This window comes from Anomaloglossus baeobatrachus, chromosome 2, assembly GCF_048569485.1.
Source record: "Anomaloglossus baeobatrachus isolate aAnoBae1 chromosome 2, aAnoBae1.hap1, whole genome shotgun sequence".
NCBI classification, from domain to species: domain Eukaryota; kingdom Metazoa; phylum Chordata; class Amphibia; order Anura; family Aromobatidae; genus Anomaloglossus; species Anomaloglossus baeobatrachus.
Genome location: NC_134354.1, coordinates 334,664,832 through 334,685,040, shown reverse-complemented (window position 1 = coordinate 334,685,040; position 20,209 = coordinate 334,664,832). Strand labels below are relative to the sequence as shown.

The following is a 20,209-nucleotide window of genomic DNA, read 5'->3' as shown; positions in this document are numbered from 1 at the left end:
TGCACTTTCCAGCACTTAAATGACCATAGTAATCAAGCACTTTCCAACTAATAGCGTCTATGCATGTAAGTGTACATTTTATATGGCTCACTACAAAGCCTGTGCTATTGTACAGTCTCCCTGTTAATTGCTAACATTCAGTGATTTGACTACAGTAGATTAGCATTGATTTCCTAGCTACAAAGGTTGTCAATTAGAAAAATAATATTTTATACATTAAAAAGGCCTCTTTACTTTGTGTTTATAATGGATGCACATTTTGCATAAGTACCATCCATATATATGCAATATAATTAGTGGTTTAGGTGATGCTCAAGTTTCATTTCCGTCTGGTAGTAAAAGCCTTGCTAAGAAATTTCCATTTGGCAGTGTGGTCCTGAGGATCAATAACGGGACACTTCAGATGTAATTATACCACATGTCTTTGTGGGTTTTCTAGCAGGAAGATAATCACATGAAGTTTTGAATAAATTGCTTTTAATTCAATATCATTGCTATCCCATTGTGAGAAGTAATGACTTCTCAGAAATTAATATGCATAATTCATCTTGAAATCAATTTTTTCCTCTAGCATAATTTAAAGATTTTTTGTTCTATTAGTTGCATTATTCATGACATTATTTTTTTGGACAATGTAGGTTGAGAAGTCAATGACCAATAATTTAGAAAAGTTGAACTTTGAACCAAAAATAGCACTACTGTCATGGTGGATGCCATGAAAAAGCCTAACTTGCCTTTATTGATAGACCTTCAATTTTAAAATAAAACAAATAAATACTATAAGGTTAAAGAAAAATCATATACCTTCCTTTTTCATTGTGTGGGTTCTTACAAAAAGCAGAGGGAAGCCTGTGAATGACAGAGAGCATAATCTTAGTATCTGAGTAGTAGAAAAAAAATTCTCAAGTGTATAAACACACGTTGCTTTACACGCAACGACATCGCTAACGAGATGTTGTTAGGGTCACAGAATTCGTGATACACATCCGGCCTCTTTAGCGACGTCATTGCGTGTGACACGTACAAGTGACCTGTAACTATGTAAAATACTCATCAAATCGTTGATTGTTGACACGTCGTCCATTTCCCAAATGTCGTTCCTGGCGCAAGACGCAGGTTGTTCGTCGTTCCTGAGGCAGCACACATCGCTACGTGTGACACCCCAGGAACGACGAACAGCGCCATACCTGCGTCCTCTGGCAACGAGGTGGGCGTGTCTTTCATGGGACTGCTCTCCGCCCCTCCGCTTCTATTGGACGCCTGCCATGTGACGTCACTGTGATGCCGCATGAACCGTCCCCTTAGAAAAGAGGTTGTTCGTCGGCCACAGCGACGTCGCTGGGAAGGTAAGTCCATGTGACGGGTACTAGCGATATTGTGCGCCACGGGCGGTGATTTGCCCATGACGCACAAACAACGGGGGCGGGTGCGATTGGCCTTAAGGGTTCGCTCCCGTGGGCAAATAACACAGATGATGCTTTATTGTATAATACTCAGCACAGTGTTATACTATTTTAATTCAGCATAAGAAAAAGTTAATTGCATACTGCATTTGCCAACATATATCGCATGGCATGCACCCATTTAATTCAAAGGGTGCATGCAAAACATTAGACTGGACTTGGTTATCATCAGTCCAATATATGCTGAGACAGACAATGGAAAACATATAGAAATTAATCTCTCCATCTTCTCCTCATCTGTGCACCAAGTCTCACATGTGAGAGGATCAGATCACAGCAGAGTTTGAGCTGAGTGTTATTAGTATATCGCATCCAGTACTCTCACATGAGAAAATCATTGCCAGTGTGAGCCCAAAACTGAATAAAGTAAAACAATCTGGTGTTCCATGAAATATACGCCAATCAGATGACCTACTATTATCCTGTAAGTCAGAAGATCATGTCCCCTTTAAGAACATCACATTTTTATATTTCGATTGTACTTTTAAATTTACAGAATTGTTCAAAAGAATCACATTGTATGAAAATAATATGGGTTTAGATGAAACAGGCAAAACCAACCAAGTCCTGCCATAACATGAAATGCCAACCACCAAACCATCCTGTGCTTGGTGTAGTTTTTGTACACTAGGCCATAAGAACCATTTTACCTGTACTAAGGAAATAACACGGGATAGACCTAATCTACATTGTATTTTTACATTTCAATGCCTTGGTAAATATGAGTGATGTAGGATTGTGAGAACCTAATAAGGCTCTATTCACAGTTGCGTTTTAACATTCCATTTGTATCACGCTAAGTACAGGAAATTACGAAATAAACAGCGAAAAGGGAAGGGTGTGATGGTGACCCCTGATCAAACCTGCCACTGGCCCCTGGCTTCCCTCACTACACTATTTAGGATCTGACCCTGGCTGACTCTGAAATAGGCCCTAGTTATGGAATGGATGGGATGAGCCGTAAGTCAACTCCACTAAGCTCTAATAGAACATACAGGGAATACACACAGGGGGAAGTAAACTAAGAACTTATCTCCAGATGACTCAGGAAGAGGAACTGCAACAACAACAAAGTTTCTCCAGATGAATACAAGCTAACTGCTTGCACTGAAGACTTGTTAAATGAATTAGACTTATCACCAGCACAAAGTAACAGGGAATGAGGTTATATAAAGACACAAAGGCAAGTGCTGAAGATTAACAACTGAAAAGATGAGGAAATCTGTAGGGTCCTATGGAGAAAAGGATAAACTTAAAGCAAGGAAAAAGGGGAAGTCAGAGAGCAGCTTGTGTAGCCAAACACTGCGACCTTCTACAGCCGGAAACTACAGCACTGTCTGTCAAGAGTGACATACCCTTGACCATTTATAGGAACACACAAACAGAATTAATGTAGAAAAAAAGAGATTAATTGGCTAGCTAATGTGAACCGAAGCATAGGGACGGCACTACTTATTATTTGGTTTCTGTTATAATGTATGTCCATTTTAGATAACGTGTATCACACAGAATTTTTTGTATCATAAATTCGGTCCTATGCAATCAGTTGTACAATGTTTTTCAGATCAATCCATTTGTTCATAAAAATGTAACAGACAAATGGAATGGGAAATGCAGGTGTGAACATAGCCTGAACAGCAATCGGAAAGAAACAGGGACAGGATCTAGTTTGCGGTGAACAATAAGACAGTGCTCACATTGATGGTCAGGTGCTTTTGATGCCAAGGACAGTGTAGTCTGCAGCACTATCCTTGATGAAACCTGACCATTGTAAGTTAAAGGACTCACTGCTAGATTACGACTGGATGACATGACACTACTGAGAACAGAGCCCTGTCTTCATAATACTTACTTTTTCAAATGCAACTTCTTTTCTTCTTTCTGCTTTCTAAAATTTTCATTCAAGTAGAGAAAAAAGGGGAAAAGAAAAATTTAGAGAAAAGTAATATTTGTAGTTGTGAAGAAAGGTAGAAAGGTGGTTCAACATTTCTGTTGCCTTATTTTTTTCTTACTTTTCGGGTTCTGTCTTGGTAGGAGAAGGCATAACTCCCCCGTCTGATGCTCCATTGTCCTTGTACGAGGACTCTAAGAAACACACAGAAACATACATTAATGTATTTTTATGCTTCTCACTGTTTACCAATTGATGAGCACATTTTTATATTCATCTGAACTTGGAACCTACTTACCCAGCAGTTTTTTCCAGTTCCTGATGATTACTTTGGCAATCTCTCCAATCTCTCGATCTTTGCTTTGCTTTTTTAACTTATTCACCTTCACTCCAATCCTAGTGCTCTGGGAGAGGGAGGGCAACAAACTGAAATTTTTGTTTTTCTTAGAAAACTACCCCTAAAAAGCTACATGCTACTCACTCACTTCTGAATTCTAACAACCCCTTACTCTCTAATGGTCTGTGCAGGCTTCTGAAGTAGGAGGAGATGCCACTCTTACCCTCAGGAGTGTCACAGTCATTTGAAATCTTTGCAGCTCCTTTAATAGATCCAGAATACGATCCTATAATAATTTCATATAGAGAATAATTACTGTTGAAACAATACAATTACAATACAATTGAAGAAACAAGAAATATGGTAGTCATTTCCTATACATAACACAGTATATAAAAATGCAAAGGGTCATTTGAAGGATCTTCTTCGTTTAATCAGAATTCTGGCCAGTGACAGCTCATGCTGTCTACATCATCATAGCCGCTAACACCAGTAATTGGCTGCAGCCGTCATGTGGGCTGTAGTCATTGTGTCATTTCTGCAGCCTGTAAACAATCAGTGGGAACAGCAGCGAAAAGGCATTATATGAGTAGGATAGGGATTGCATGGCTATTCTTGTTATAGTCAACATCCGCAAGGCTAATGGCTGATGATAGTCAGATGGGGAACATCCCTTTAAGATTAAAGAGAGCTATCCTACTCAGTAATTGGCAGACTCTTAATGATTGTGCATACATAGATACAGTGCCTTGAAAAAGTATTTATACTCTGTGACCTTTTTTTTGCAAAAATGTTGCCTTGTTTGGCTTTCATAGGCTCTTTGTTTCCTTGCACACAGCTGGCTACATAACGAATCCATCAGAAAACTGGCTCTGACAGGGAGTTTGTAACTCCTATTTGTCTATTTCTGAATTGATCTGCGCTGATTTATGACTACATTCATGTCCTCTCACCTTTAATCCCCAAAGGCCACGGTTACACAAGCGTATGAAATGGACGAGTGCAATGCAAAACACCAGATATGCATTTATTGGTCACCATACTCCCAAAAAAAGGAATAAAAAGTGATCAAAATATTTTATGTACCACAAATTGATATCACTAAAACTGTAAGCTTGCCATTCAAAAAACAAGCCATATAATGATGGAAAATAAAAACTTTAAAGGATTCCAAAATAGTGAAAGAATTCTACTTGTTTTGTTACTAGCTTCTAATCTATACAAGTTTGATATAGTCTCAATGGTAGTGAGCTGGAGAATCATATTGCTAGGTAATTTCTACCAATGAATGGACACCATAAAAGATAAAATGAAAAAAAAGAACATGATGGAATTGCATATTTTTCCCCATTTCATCCCAGTTGGATTTTTTTTTCTATTGTACATAGATTATATGGTAAAATGGATACTGTCATTCAAAACATATCCTACAAAAAACATGCATCTTGAAAGAATGGGATGAAAAAACAAAAGTGCAAAAATGAAAATGGGCTGCGGAAGCAATGAGTAAGAGCTACTTTGCACGCTGCGACATCGCTAACCGATGATGCCGAGCGCGATAGTACCCGCCCCCGTTGCACATGCAATATCTTGTGATAGCTGCCATAGCGAACATTATCGCCAAGGCAGCTTCACACGCACTTACCTGCCCTGCGACCGTCGCTCTGGCCGGCGACCCGCCTCCTTCTTAAGGGGGCGGGTCGTGCGGCGTCACAGCGACGTCACACGGCAGGCGGCCAATAGAAGCGGTGGGGCGGAGATGAGCGGGACGTAAACATCCCACCCACCTCCTTCCTTCCGCATAGCCGGTGGAGGCAGGTAAGGAGATGTTCCTCGCTCCTGCGGCTTTACACACAGCGATGTGTGCTGCCGCAGGAATGAGGAACAACATCGTAGCTCCTATTGGTGCGACATTATGAAAATGACCGACGCTACACTGATCACCGATTTTCGACGTTTTTGCGATCGTTTATCGGTGCATCTAGGCTGTGCATGTTGCGCCGGATGTGCGTCACTTTTGATTTGACCCCGATGATATCACAGTAGCGATGTCGCAGCGTGCAAAGTACCCCTTAATGTGGTTTGTGGTCAGAAATCAACTGAGGATAGCAGGAAAAAGACAGATAAAAGAGTTACAAATAGTAATGGGTGAACAACAGTCAACTATTCGGGTTCGGATTAGTCTGTAATAATACTATTTTGTATTATTTGTGAACTCGTCATGAATAACAAATCTAATGCAACTCAATGGGAAACTCAAATAATTTTCGAGATGACCCTCCCAGAATTTCTGGCGGGGCCGTGAAAATGCTGAATGGATGGAAAAGTGGGAAAGTGCTGAAATTAAATGGAAACAGTATGGGGAAGATGCATGATGCATCTTCGAAACACAGGTTGCTTCTGGAAACAATATTGTCAGAGTATTACACCACTTTGACGTGCGTTCCCCCACCTATTTGTGATAACCAGTGCAAGTAAACTAGACAGCTGGGCGCTGCAGCTGCCAACTATGTGTTTTATCTTGGCTAATTATTAAAAATAGAAGCTCCCCACAATGGTTTTTTTTTTTAATATTTAAATAAACTATTACAAAAATGACATGGGATTTTGCCCATTTTTGATAACCAGCACAGATAAAGCAGCTAGCTGTGGATTGGTATTCTCCAGCTGGGAAAGTCCATGGTAATTGGGTCTTTCCCAGCCTATATATAGCAGTCCGCAGCTGCCTCACAATTATGGCACTTTACCCGGCTCATCCCGATTGCCCTAGTGCAGTGTATCTATCATGTAGCTATCATGGTAATATATGGGGTTGACATCAGCTGGCTGTGATTTGTCAAAAATAACAGCTGCCATCAAGCCCTGGGTTGGTAATGGAGAGGTGTCTATAACCAACCCCCCCCCCCTACCCAATTACCAGCCCTGTCAGTAAAAAGAAACAAATACAAACACACAAAAATCTTTACTTTGAAATAATAAAAAAACACCCTCTTTCAAGAATTTATCAGCACCAAAAACACCCCCCCAGGTCTCAGGTCTGAGGTCACAGCTGGCGGCTCACCCAGAGTGTACTGTGAGAACCATCAGAAGTGACCTCAGATAAACTCAGTGCCGGACTGTAAGACTGCGTGTCATAGCTGCAGCGCAGTCTGACAGTCCGTTAGCTGTGAGGCCTGCAAACCTTAAAGGATCCTTTAAGATAGACTTTAAGGTTCCTAGAGTTTGCAGCTGTTAGGAAAGCTGAAGGATGTGAATTCTTACTAGAGTTCACAACCTCCAGATGTCCCAGCAGCTGGGAACTTGAGGAACCTTAAGGTTTCCAAGCCTCACAGCTGCTGGGAGACCTGGTGGCTGTGAGCTCCGGTAACCTTTTTACCAGAGCTCACAGCCATCAGGTCTCGTGGCAACCAGGTAACTTTAAGGGAGCATTTACTGGTGCCTTTAAGGTTCCCGGAGTTCCCAGCTGCTGGGACATCTAGTGAGAGTTCACAGCCTCCAGATGCCCCAACAGTTAGAAACTTCAGGAACCTTAAAGTCTACCTTAAAGGCTCCCTCGCTTCTCTCTGTGAAGTCAGTTGAACCCGTTGCCAGGATGTCAGATTGTAGGACATAGCCGCACAGGAGTCTGATATTCCAGCAGCGGGTTAAACTGAGTTCACTGAGAAACTCCTGTGAAAAAGCTCTATGGGAAACGTGTATCAGGGTCTGCAGCGTTCAGTTGATGGAAGTCTTTGTTTCAATTGGTAAGTTTACACGTCTTATTATCTGAACTTAATTATTTTGATTATTATATATTACATTTTTTTATCTTAAAACATTACGGCACCATTAATTATTTATATATAAATATATAATAAAAACCACCATCTTGCCATTATCCAGATTTGTTTTTGTCAATTATAACCTATTGTTTCTGCATTTACCACTATTTTAAGTATAACTTTTTAATATTCTTACAATTAAAATTGTATTTTTTTATTATATTTTATCATATTTAATCATTTCTTTGTGTAGTTCTAAAGTGATAATGTAAAAGTATCTATATTATTTTGGGTTAGAATTTTATTTTTTATTTTTGGTGTCTTATGAGTTCACTGAGAGCAGTGTGGAAGCTTAAAATCTTAACTTTGGTGACCTGCCTGTTGGATTGCTGGACTGCTGTGCCGCCCGGTTCCACAATCCGGCAGTCCGGCAATGGGTTCACTAGTAGTCACACTTGGTAAAATAGTAACCCGGCTGCAATCTCTAATGTCATCACGTCTCACAGCTGGATCCCCCGCTGCCTTTAGTGTGTCCCAGGATCTGCAGTGATCAGTTGCATTTTTAATCTATGTAGCTTCTGGATGTAACAGAGCCGGGATTGTTATGAGAGATTATGTTGGACCTACGAGTGTGTTTTGGGAGTTAATAAATTGGTGCAAATGGGTGTGGTTTTTTATTATTTCAAATAATGGATTTTATGTTTTTTTTATAGGGTTGGTCTCATAGAAACCTCTCCATTATCAACCTAGGGCTTGATGACAGCTGTGATTTTTGATAAATCACACCTGACATCAATTCCATATATTATCCCAATGTGCGAGTAATGAATAATGCCAAATATATTCACTCATCACTAGTTACAAACACTCATCAGAACTAGCTCACTGATAGATTTTTAGGTGCATTTCACACAGACAACACATCTTTGGTTGTGAGGCTATTCAAAACCCCAAAAATGGACTTCTCAGGGAAGTCTGTATTACTGTTATAGGTCGGCCACCCAGATAAAAATTAAAAGAAAGTTAAAAGGATGCAAAATAAATATTAAAACAGGTGAATTACAGTTACTGAGTCTCCATTGTGGCTGTCACACTGCTTCCGAATCCGCTCATTAACTCTCATGCATATTCTTTCTCCATCCATCCTCTGTGACAGCGTCTGTGATTGGTTGCAGTCACACTGATGTAATACTGGCATCTGTGATTGGTAGAATGTAAAAATAAATAAATAATTGGGAAAAAAATTAAGTAGTGTCACCCGTATATTGATACCCAGGACAGACAAAGCAGACAGCTACAGGCTGCAGCCCCCAATGTGCATGTTATATTCACTGTGAATCAGAATAGAAGGACCCCATGTGTCTTTTTTTAAAAAATTATTTAAATAAATAATATTAAAAAACAACGTGCGGTCTCCCACAATATTGATACCCAGCAAAGATAAAGCGGACAGCTCGGGGCTTATATTCTCAGGCTCATAGACTTCTCCCCATTACAAACCTTGAGTTGGTGACAGCTGTGATTTTTTGACAATTCACAGCTGCCGTTAACCCCTTATATTACCCCAATTGGCACTGCTCCAGGGCAATCAGGATGAGCCAGATAAAGCGCAGGAATTGTCTCATCTAGTAGATGAGCCAATTTTGGGGCGACTGCAGGCTGCTAATGGCTGATAATTTTAGGCTGTATAGGGTCCAATAACCCCGGGCCTCCCCAGGCTGAGAATACCAGGCCAAAGCCGTCCACTTTATCTTGGGTGGGTATCAAACCTGTGGGGAACCTCACATCACCTTTTTTAAATTATTTCAATATTTATTTATTTATTTAGTTTTTTAAAAATGCCTGGGGTCCCTTGTATTTTAACACACAGCCAAGATAATGCACACAGCTCGAGGCTACAGCCTGTAGCCATCTGCTTAATCTATGCTAAGTATCAAAATACAAAGGACCCTGCGCCATTTTTTCCAATAAGCTGCTTATTTTTACAGTCCGGTTTGGGTACCCAGACAGCTTGTGTGAGAGCAACCAATCACAGACATGGACACACAGGGTGGGTGGGGAAAACAGTGCATATTCATGAACTTTAAAGATCAGACCAGGAAGCAGTGTGACAGCCAAGGTGAAACTCAGTAAGTAGAATTCTCTGGCAACATTGTTCCTAGAACCAACTGTGAGTCAGAAATAGTTACCTTTTACCTTAACAGTTACCTTTCCCATACTGTCCCCATTCAGTTTCAGCACTCTTTCATACGTTTAAGCATTTTTACAGGTCTCCAAGACCTACTTCCAAGGTCCTCTAGAAAATTATTTGAGTTTCCCATTGACTTGCATAATGTTCGTTATTCAGTACGAAGAATCTGAATCCGAGTATTTAACTGGCACTGGAATACAAGGGACCTGAACCAGCCTTTTAAGGGTTAAAAGTGAGTAAGGACTGTTCATTACAACCCGGTGTGGTCTCCTTCATTATAAAGTGCATAATCTTCAAACCTATACATCTCCCAGGCTCAGTCCTACTTATGGAGGGCCTACCACCACAGCTGCCATTTTCATCAGCCCTGGGAGTACCCACTTCAGCAGTGGCGGTTCCACAATCATAACTGCAACCCGCAGGTAGTGTCACATGAACATTAACTCTTATCTCCCCTGTAAATACTCTCTTTATAAAAAGCAACCAGGGCACGGGACCGGGAAATGGCCACCAGACATTCCCAATTGTATATACTGCCCTGGACCGAGTACCCCATTCTCTGGGCAACACAGTTGCTTTTTTCTGGTTTCACCAACAGGAAATGAACAAGGCCCGTTAACTCAGGTGACATGTGCCTTAACACTAGAAGTCCCAGGAATTTCGAGCTCCATAGGGTTCCAATGGTAGAAATGTCAAATGACCCCTCTCTGGGACTTCTAGTGTTAAAGACTGTATTTAATGGACTGTTTGTGCAAAACTGTCGCCATCTTTGATTATTGTGAAAAACGGGCTGCGCCATCACTGTAACAAAAAGGGCGCGAAACTGCAAAAGCACGCAAGTAGAAGTCCAGCCCACTAGTCCTGTAAGCGCGGGCGGAAGCCGGCAGTAACCTGACCCGGAAGCTTCCAGAGTACCCAGTCCCCACGAGAGTGGTGAAAATAACTGAGGGGGACTGGCAAGAGGGAGGCGCAGGGAGATGGCTGTGCCTCCGGATGCAGCTGCAAATGATTCAACAAATTGAGGACTGATGCTCGGAAATGATGGGGGTAGTGGTGGCTGTGCGAGCCCAAGATGCATGGGCTCTGCACGAGGAGCGGCACCAGGAGCCGTTAAGTGTGACAACCTCCTCAGCCCCACTAGTCCCCATGGCAGCGGAATCTGTACCACCACTGCCCGCTGACCCGCCAGTATCTACGGAGCTGCCGTCCATGGCCAGACCAGACCAGGTCGCAACGCCTCCATCCACGGCAGGACCAGACCAGGCTGCAACGCCTCAGTCCACGACCGGACCGGACCAGGCTAGGCTGCAGGGAGCAGCCCTGGAAGACCCAATGACCAACAGAGGAGTCGACGGTGACCAGTCCGAGCTGGAAGACCCGACGACTGACAGAGTAGTCGGCGGTGACCAGACCGAGCAGAGATCCGCTGATGGTGATCCGGATGTGGACTGTTCGGGTTCGGGGAGTCTGAGATTCGAGATGGAGTGTGACATGGCTAATGAGGCACAGAGGGCTGTTGTTGATGAGGAGGCGAGAGAGCCTGCCAAGTCACCATCCGGCAGCTGGCCCAGGAGCAGCGGGTGAGAGCCCGTCATCTGGATGAGCTTCAGAGCCTGCACCAAGCCAGCCAGGGACCCGGTATCGGTTCCCAGATGCAGTGTCCACACTGCCAGCCGAACAGACAGATCGCTGTGACAGAGCTGAGGGACCCCCAAAGTTTCAAGCTTCGGGGTCTCAACTACACTGAGAGCATACCTCCCAATCGTCCCGGATACAGCGGGACTGTACCGGATATGAGCAGGTGTCCCGATGTCACGATCGTGAGGCTTTTATCCTGTGGCTCCGCCCACCCGCTCTCTCCCCGTCTGACTTTCTCCCCCTCCTAATGCACATGAGCAGAGCCGAGCGCTCCTTCACTGCTCTGGCTCTGTGCTATCGCTGTTATGGGTGGGCGGCAGCAGCATTTTCTTGGCTGCCAGCACTTTAAATCGGCACCTGCAGCTCAGCGTGCACTAACTGCTGTCAGCTGGGCTGCTTGTGTACGGATGTGCATCTGTGGGTGGAGCTACCAAGCAACATGCTGAGCTCTGTCCACAGATGAAGAGACTGGAGGGAAAGGAGCTGCAGCACCAAGAAACAATGTATGTGACCCCCCCACCTACCCAGAGCTGTATGCCCCAACCCCCTCCTCACCAGAGCTATATGCCTCCAGTCACCCCCCTCACCACATCTGTATGGCCCCCTCACCAAATTTGTATGCCCCCCAGCCCCCACACCAGATTTGTATGCCCCCCAGCCCCCCCACCAGATCTATATGCTCCCCAGCACCCCCCAGCTCTGTATGCCTCCAGCCCCCTCCCACCAAATATGTATCCCCCCAGTCCACCCTCACCAGATCTGTATGCCCCAACAGCCCTCTCCTCACCAGAGCTATATGCCTCCAGCCACCCCCCTCACCAGATCTGTATGCCCCCCAGCCCCCACACCAGATTTGTATATCCCCCAGCCCCCACACCAGATTTGTATGCCCCTTAGCCCCCACACCAGATTTGTATGCCCCCCAGCCCCCCACCAGATCTATATGCCCCCCAGCACCCCCCAGCTCTGTATGCCTCCAGCCCCCCCCAACAGATATGTATCCCAGCCCCCCTCACCAGAGCTGTATGCCCCAGCAGCTCTCTCCTCACCAGAGCTATATGCCTCCAGCCACCCCCCCTCACCAGATCTGTGTGACCCCAGCCCCCACACCAGATTCGTATGCCCCTATCCCCCCCATCGGAGCTGTATGTGCTCCCCAGAGCTGTATAAGCCCCAACACCAGAGCTATATGCCCCTTAGTAATATCTATGCTACCAGTAATTTGTATGCCCCACAGTAAAGTGTATTTGCCCCAGTAATGTGTATACCCCTTAGTAACGTGTATGCCCCTCAGTGAAAAACACAGACGTTCTTCACTGATGTCTTAAACATGCATATGTCCCTTCATACTCCATGATTCACGGCACACAGTGGTTGTCTATGTGCAATCCATGATACGTGATCCGTACTCCGTGATTGCACATGGACATATACTCACCTGCCCCTGCTCCTGCTCTCCGTGGTGCTGAAGAGTCCCGCGATTCAGCATCCAGCCACCACTCTCTCACCTCTGCAGCTACTTCCGGGTCGGCTATGGCTGCATAAATGAATATGCATGCCATAATGAACCAGGCAGGAAAAAGCAGAGAGCAGCTGCCGAACTCAGCATCGCCGGAGAAGGTGAGTTGAAAAAGCTTTTTATTTTAAATGTCCGTGTTTTTCTGGTACATGTTTCACGGATCACACTGTAGTGTGGTCCGTAGGATATCAGTGATGCCAGAAAAAAAACGGACATGTTTCTGTGCGGCAATCACGGATACGCATGTACGCCGCACGGAGACACTGTCAGTGAAAAATCACTGATGTGTGTGCAGATCCATTGATTATGATGGGTCTGCATAGGTCAGTGATTCTGGTACGTATAAAAACTAGCACATACATACCAGAATCACTGACATCTGAAATAAGCCTAATATGTATGCCCCCTCAAGTACTGTCTATGCCCCAAGACCCTCCTGTGATGTATATACTATAACCCCAGCCCCTCCTGTGCTCTATATACTGTGGCCCCCAGCCCCTCCTGTGCTGTATATACTGTAGCCCCCAGCCCCTCCTGTGCTGTATATACTGTAGCCCCCAGCCCCTCCTGTGCTGTATATACTGTGTATATCATTGGAGAGAGAGAGAGAGAGAGAGAGAGAAAGAAGAGAGAGAGAGAGAGGGAGATATGTCGCTCTGAATATAACAAATGGACATGCAGTGTCCACACCATTTTGAGACTGCTACAGATTGGGGAGGGTGCTGATATATATATATATATATATATATATATATATATATATATATATATATATATATCCCTGCAGATAAATGCTAATTCATACCTCTGTGCTCCTGGCACAAATAACCATTTCAGCATCAAAATGCTGACTACTAATTCTGTGGTCCTGCCAGAAATTGAAATTACGGCATATAAATTTTAATTGCTAAATCTCCGGTCCTGCAGCCCGCCACAAATAGACATTTCAGCATATTGATAATGATTGATAATTATATGGTCCTGCCACACTATCTCAGCAGAGATAAAAAGATTTTTTTATATTTGTGTGGGTCTTCAACACATATGTATCAGTAGAGATAAATACTGATTCATAGCTCTGTGCTCCTGGCACAAATAGACATTTCAGCAGATAATTAATAGATAACTCTGTTGTCCTGCCACAAATAGATATTTCCGCAGATAATTAATAGATACCTCTGTGGTCCTGCCACAAATAGACATTTCTGCAGATAATTAATAGATACCTCTGTGGTCCTGCCACAAATAGACTTTTCAGCATATAAATTCTGATTGCTAAATCTGTGCTCCTGCGGCCTGCCACAGATAGACATTTCAGCATATACATACTGGTTGATAAATATGTGATTCTGCGACACTATGTCAATAGAGATAAAAAAATGTTGATATTTGTGTGGGCCTCCAACACATATATATTACTAGAGATAAATACTACATCATAACTCTGTGCTCCTGCTACAAATAGACATTTCAGCATATAACTACTGATTGATAATTATGTGTTTTTTCCACACTATTTCAGCAGAGATAAAAATATTTTGATACTTGTGTGGGGGCCTCCAACACATATATATCACTAGAGATAAATACTAATCTATAACTCTGTGCTCCTGGTACAAATAGACATTTCAGCAGATAACTAATAGATAACTCTGTAGTCCTGCCACAAATAGACATTTCAGCATATATATTCTAAATGCTAATTCTGTGGTCCTGCCACAAATAGACATTTCAGCATACACAGTAAATACTGATTGCTAATTTAGTGACAGGTGACTGAAAGGTGTGGCCTAAGAGTTGTAAAATGTCTGGTTAAAAGAGGGGATGGGTACATCAAACATGAGTGGGAATTACTGAAGTCGTGGTAGAAGAGGGAATAGGTGTGGTGTTCAAGGTGTATGTGGGGTAGTTGCTAATGTTACTGAAAGTTCTACTGAGCAAACACTGCCTCGTCGTATCCAATGACAACTGACAACTTTTGCTACTGGACCAGTTACTCAACTCCCTTTCATTGGCATCCGCACAGCGGTATGACTAGTAGATGAGGCCCAGAAAGAGCATGTGCTACATTGGATGGCAAGCGCTGCATCAAGTGGATTCTCCTCCTCTTCTTCCACAGATGGGCAAGTCTGCAGAGCTGTTGACACATTCTATTTCATGGGCATCAGAGGTCTGTTCCAAAGATTCACAGAGACAAGAGGAAGAAAGCATCTGCATCATTGGCCAAAATATATGTAAGTTGCATCTGGGGCAGAATCTAGACCCTCGTCACCAAATGTTAACCCCCAGAGGAGAAGGTAATCATGATGAGACTCAGCTGAGGAACAAATGGAGGAAGACGAGGAGGAAGAGGTGATGGGTACTCTACAATCAGGAGCTGAAGAAAATATTAAACCCCTCTCTGTTGTCTGTGGTTGGTGGGAGGAGACAGAGGAAGCAAGCTTGAGTGTTACTGTCATTGAGGAAACATTAGCAGCAGTGGCAGTTGTTTTAAGTGGCAGAAGCAATTTCTGTGAGTTGTGGCACACATTTTTTAGCCCATCCCGAACACAGTACAAGTCTGCCACATATTGAACGACTGGAGAGGATGGTGCAGGAGTATCTAGAGCTTAATATCAAATCGGGGGTATTGGACCATTTTGCATTTTGGTCTTCAAAAATGGAACAGTGGCCTGAGCTCGACAGTCATGCCTTGGATGTTTTGTCATGCCTGGCAGCATTCTCTCAGAACATGTCTTCAGCGCTGCTGGTGGTGCCATGATGGATAATTGCATCCGGCTGTCTCTTCAAAGGGTAGACTGCCTAAATTTTATACAGGTGAACAAGTCATAGCTCTCGAATGACGTTTCTCCCCAGTTGCAGACTGTGTAGACTAGGCGTTGGTCCTCAGTGTGCTGCATTGATCTTGCATTATTGCATTCTGTGACACTTTTGTCATGGCTTCTGTGGCTGCTGTTGCTACTGCTGTTGATGTTACTAACAAGTTCCTTGGTGGCACAAAAATCTAATGTTGTGTATGTGGCGCCCCTGTGGCTCCAGTCGCCACAGAGTACTGCACCTGGCTTTTTCCAACTTATCCGAGGTCGACAGGGCCCATCACAGCGGCTAACCGGTACTACCCGGGCACGCAGCATAACAGTGAGTAAAACAACCTGGAACCGCAGCAGCCGACTCGGACTCTTATTACCGGCACCGCCGCCCTGTGTCTCGGCGCCAACAGCCCCCGCCACCACTACAGCCCTTATCATCCTTCCCGGGGGCCACTCCACCTGTGGGTAGCAAAACCATCTTTGCTGCTATTACCATCCGCCCCGGAGGACAGTAAAAGGAGCGGCGGCTAATCCCTGACCGCGTACCACAGGTGGCGTCACGACAACAACATCCACCATCAATCTTATCCACCCACCCACCTCCGTGTACACCTTGGGGTCATGAAACCAGGCAGGGCCACCCGTGACATCCCGTGACCCTCACTTGTCTGCTGATGAATATTTCCCCCCAAACCCCTGGGGTGCTACAGGTACACCAATGTTGGTTTTACAATTTGTCTTTTTGTATGTATGAATCACCTAATAGTCCTCGTATTTCTCCTCCTTTTGCTTCCTCCTGAGTCACACCAAGCCAAATTATTTTAAATGTAGATTTCCTTGTTTATTGCCTGTAGTGGCAGGGGTCTCAGACCACCAGGCCTACACCTGTCACTCATTCGCCTCTTACTGATCAGTGTTTAAACTAGAGATGCTGGGCCAGGCTTTTTTCCAGGGCCAGTCCCATGTACCCATGCTGCCCCATTATACTACTTGTACTCTGGGGCAATTGTTGCCATTTTAGTTGTGTCTGCCTCTAATTTTTTGAAATGTGGAAACTCCAAGTTGGGTCTCCATGTTGTGTGTTTCCTGTAGTGGCAGGGGTCTCAGAGCAACAGGCCTACACATGTCACTCATACACCTGTTACTGATCATTGCTTAAGCAAGAAATGCTGAGCCAGGCCTTGTTCCACGTACTGTACCATGCATGTATGCTGTGTCATTATATTACGGGTAGTCTGGGCCAATTCATGCCACTTTAGTGGTGTCTTCCCCTAATTTTTTGATATGTGGAGACTCCAACTTGAGTCTCCATATTGTGTGTTGCTTGTAGTGGCAGGGATTTCAGAGCACATCAGGCCTACACCGCTTACTCATCCACCCAACTCTTAATTTTTTCTTAATTTGAATGCTGTGAATGCTGGCCCAGACCCTGTCACATGCATGGCCCATACCTGACCATTATGGTATTTGTAGTCTGGGGCAATTGATGCCACTTTCCTGGTGTCTGCCCCTAATTTTGGGAAATGGTAATGGGGACTCCTAATTGGGTCTCCTTGTTGTGTGTTACCTGTAGCAGTAGGTTTCCCAGACTGGCAGGCATGCAGCTACCTTTCACTCATCTACCTCTCTTACTAACCTTAAATTTGTCTATGAATAACATTCTATGAAGCTAATATTGATGCCACCTGAGTCTGGCTGAGTTGAAAAGCATGAGGTATGAGGGCTCCCAGCCCACCAGACCTACACTTGTCACATCAATATTTCTTATGTTAATTGTCTAGTAAGCTTATGACTGTGCTTTGAGTTGTTTTGGCACCTTTTGGGCCCCCCCGAAGGTGTTGTCTATGCCTTCGGTTTTGCCTCCCATTGAATTTAATGGGGTTCGGATATGTTCGTCGGAAAGTCGGTGATCCGAACCTTGAAATGTTTGCTTATCTCCATTACTGAGGTCAGTTACTGGCTGAAGCGCTTGATATTTCCATACCTCCCAACCGTCCTGGATACAGCGGGACTATCACGCTTTGCATTGTTTGTCCCGTTGCCACGGGCAGGAGGGCCGTATCCCGGCCTCCACCCACCCACTCTCTCCCCGCCTCGCTGCTTTTCCCTCCTACCATCCTAACACGTGACGTGAGTATAACAGAGCGGAGCGCTCTGCCCGAAACTAGTCTCTGTCTGCTCTTTGCTGCTGCTAAGGTATGAAAACTGAATCTCCCCAGCGCTGATTCCCCTCCCCTCCCCCTCCCCCCGGCCGGAGCGTGAGATCCTCAAGCTGTTTCTATGACTCACTGTGTCCTTATCTATCGTGTGTGCCTGCCCTGCAGCATTGATAATCAAACAGTGTTTGCTTCTCAATGCTGCAGGCACACCACGGTAGATCAGGACATTGGGGAGAGGAAACAGTGTGTACTTACCACTGACTTGTGTCCTCTCCTGCAGGTGCACAGCACTGGCCGGTAATATGCAAAGATAGAAGCATTGCCAATGCTTCTATCAGCTACCGACCACTGATCCCCTGCCTGGCAGAGCTGCTGTTCACACATCAGTTTTTTCCCAATCAGGCACAATCTGCTTTGTGCCTGATGCAACGGATCCATCTCAGATTGTGAAAAAACTGATGTGACGGATCGGTTTTTTTTTTTTTTATGCTGAGAGAGACCCCACACGCACACACGCAGGCACTACCTCGCACGCATCATCACCGCACACGCGAGCACTACCCAGCATGCATCATCACCGCACACGCCAACACTACCGAGCACGCATCATCACCGCACACGCCGGCACTACCCAGCACGCATCATCACCGCACACGCAGGCACTACCCAGCACACATCATCACCGCACACGCAGGCACTACCCAGCACGCATCATCACCGCACACCCCTGCACTACCGCATGCATCACCGCAAACGCCGGCACTACCCAGCACACATCATCACCGCACACGCAGGCACTACCCAGCATGCATCATCACCGCACACGCAGGCACTACCCAGCACGCATCATCACCGCACACCCCTGCACTACCGCACGCATCATCACCGCACACGCCAGCACTACCCTGCACGCATCATCACCGCACACGCAGGCACTACCCAGCACGCATCATCACCGCACACCCCTGCACTACCGCATGCATTATCACCGCACACGCCGGCACTACCCTGCACGCATCTTCACCGCACACAACCCAGCGTTACCTCAGTGACGTCACCGCTGACAGCGCGACTCCCTTCAGTTGCTGCGTGGAGCTGATAGAGAGAGGCGGTGTTCTACTGCCGTTCCTGTCAGCTTCATGTAGTAGAGCTGAGAGCGTCGCGGGACCTCTGTGGATTATGTCGGACCTGGAGGGGTATTTGCTGATTTTAATAAAATGGTGAAAGAGGGTGTTTTTTTGTCTTTTATTCCAAATAAAGGATTTTTTTGGGTGTATGTGTTTATTTACTTTCACTTACAGGTTAATCATTGGGGGTGTCTCATAGACACCTTCCATGATTAACCCCTTATTACTCCGATTGCCACCGCACCAGGGCAATTCGGGAAGAGCCGGGTAGAGTCCCGGGACTGTCGCATCTAATGGATGCGGCAATTCCGGGCGGCTGCTGGCTGATATTTTTAGGCTGGGGGCTCCCCATAACGTAGAGCTCCCCATCCTGAGAATACCAGCCTTCAGCCATGTGGCTTTATCTTGGCTGGTATCAATATTGGGGGGGAACCGCACGCCGTTTTTCTTGTAATTATTTATTTTACTGCACAATATAGACCCGCCCACCGGCGGCTGTGATTGGTTGCAGTGAGACAGCTGTCACTCAGCGTGGGGGCGTGTCTGCCTGCAACTAATCATAGGTGTGCGGGGAAAGCAGGGAATACGAGATTGAATAATGAGCGGCCGGCATTTTCAAATCAGGAGAAGCCGTCGGAGCAGTGTGACAGCCGTGCAGCCCTGCGCCGGTGATCGGTGAGTGGGTGAGAGTGAGTGAATGAGTCAGTGAGTCAGTCAGTGAGTGAGAGAGTTTGAGAGAGAGTGAGTGATTGATTGATTTTCTGACAAGCAATGAATTTATATCACTTCTGGGCATGCTCAGAAGTAAAAACCGGATACGGTACATGCTTCCGGCATTTGAAGCATGACACCGTATCCGGCTCGCATAGACTTTCATTATGCACCATGCCGCACCCGGCGCTAGGCATTTTTTTGCCGCTGGCAAAAAACGTTCCTCTCTGCGTCCTGTGCGACCGCCGGAGTGACGATTTTTGCCGCATCAGGCAAAAACCGGATCAAACGCAAGTACATGCGGCACAATCCGGCGCTAATAAAAGTCTATGAGGAAAAACCACACCCGGCGGCAAAAAAAAACCCAGATGCGTTTTTCCCGCAAGGCGCCGGATTGTGCCACACAGCAAAAACCTGATGTGTGAACATACCCTTACCTGCACACCCTGTTCAGCTCTCCTCCTAGGTCCTAGCTGCCTGCACACCCTGTTCAGCCCTCCTCCTAGGTCCTAGCTGCCTGCACACCCTGTTCAGCCCTCCTCCTGGATCCTAACTGCCTGCACACCCTGCTCAGCCCTCCTCCTGGGTCCTAGCTGCCTGCA

At 45.3% G+C, this 20,209-nt stretch overlaps 1 protein-coding gene across 2 annotated transcripts in view; it reads right to left on the bottom strand.

Moving 5' to 3' along the window:
* The window catches only part of LOC142291424 (transcription elongation factor A protein 3-like), a 219,113-nt gene that overhangs the window by 193,420 nt on the left and 5,484 nt on the right, over positions 1-20,209 (bottom strand). For both annotated transcript variants that reach the window (XM_075335934.1, XM_075335935.1), the window contains exons 2-6: positions 3,915-3,977; positions 3,653-3,758; positions 3,476-3,548; positions 3,316-3,351; positions 805-849 (exon numbers count right to left, since the gene is read on the bottom strand). In XM_075335934.1, the coding sequence (XP_075192049.1) occupies positions 805-849; positions 3,316-3,351; positions 3,476-3,548; positions 3,653-3,758; positions 3,915-3,977 (323 nt within the window). The remainder of the gene's footprint in view (positions 1-804; positions 850-3,315; positions 3,352-3,475; positions 3,549-3,652; positions 3,759-3,914; positions 3,978-20,209) is intronic.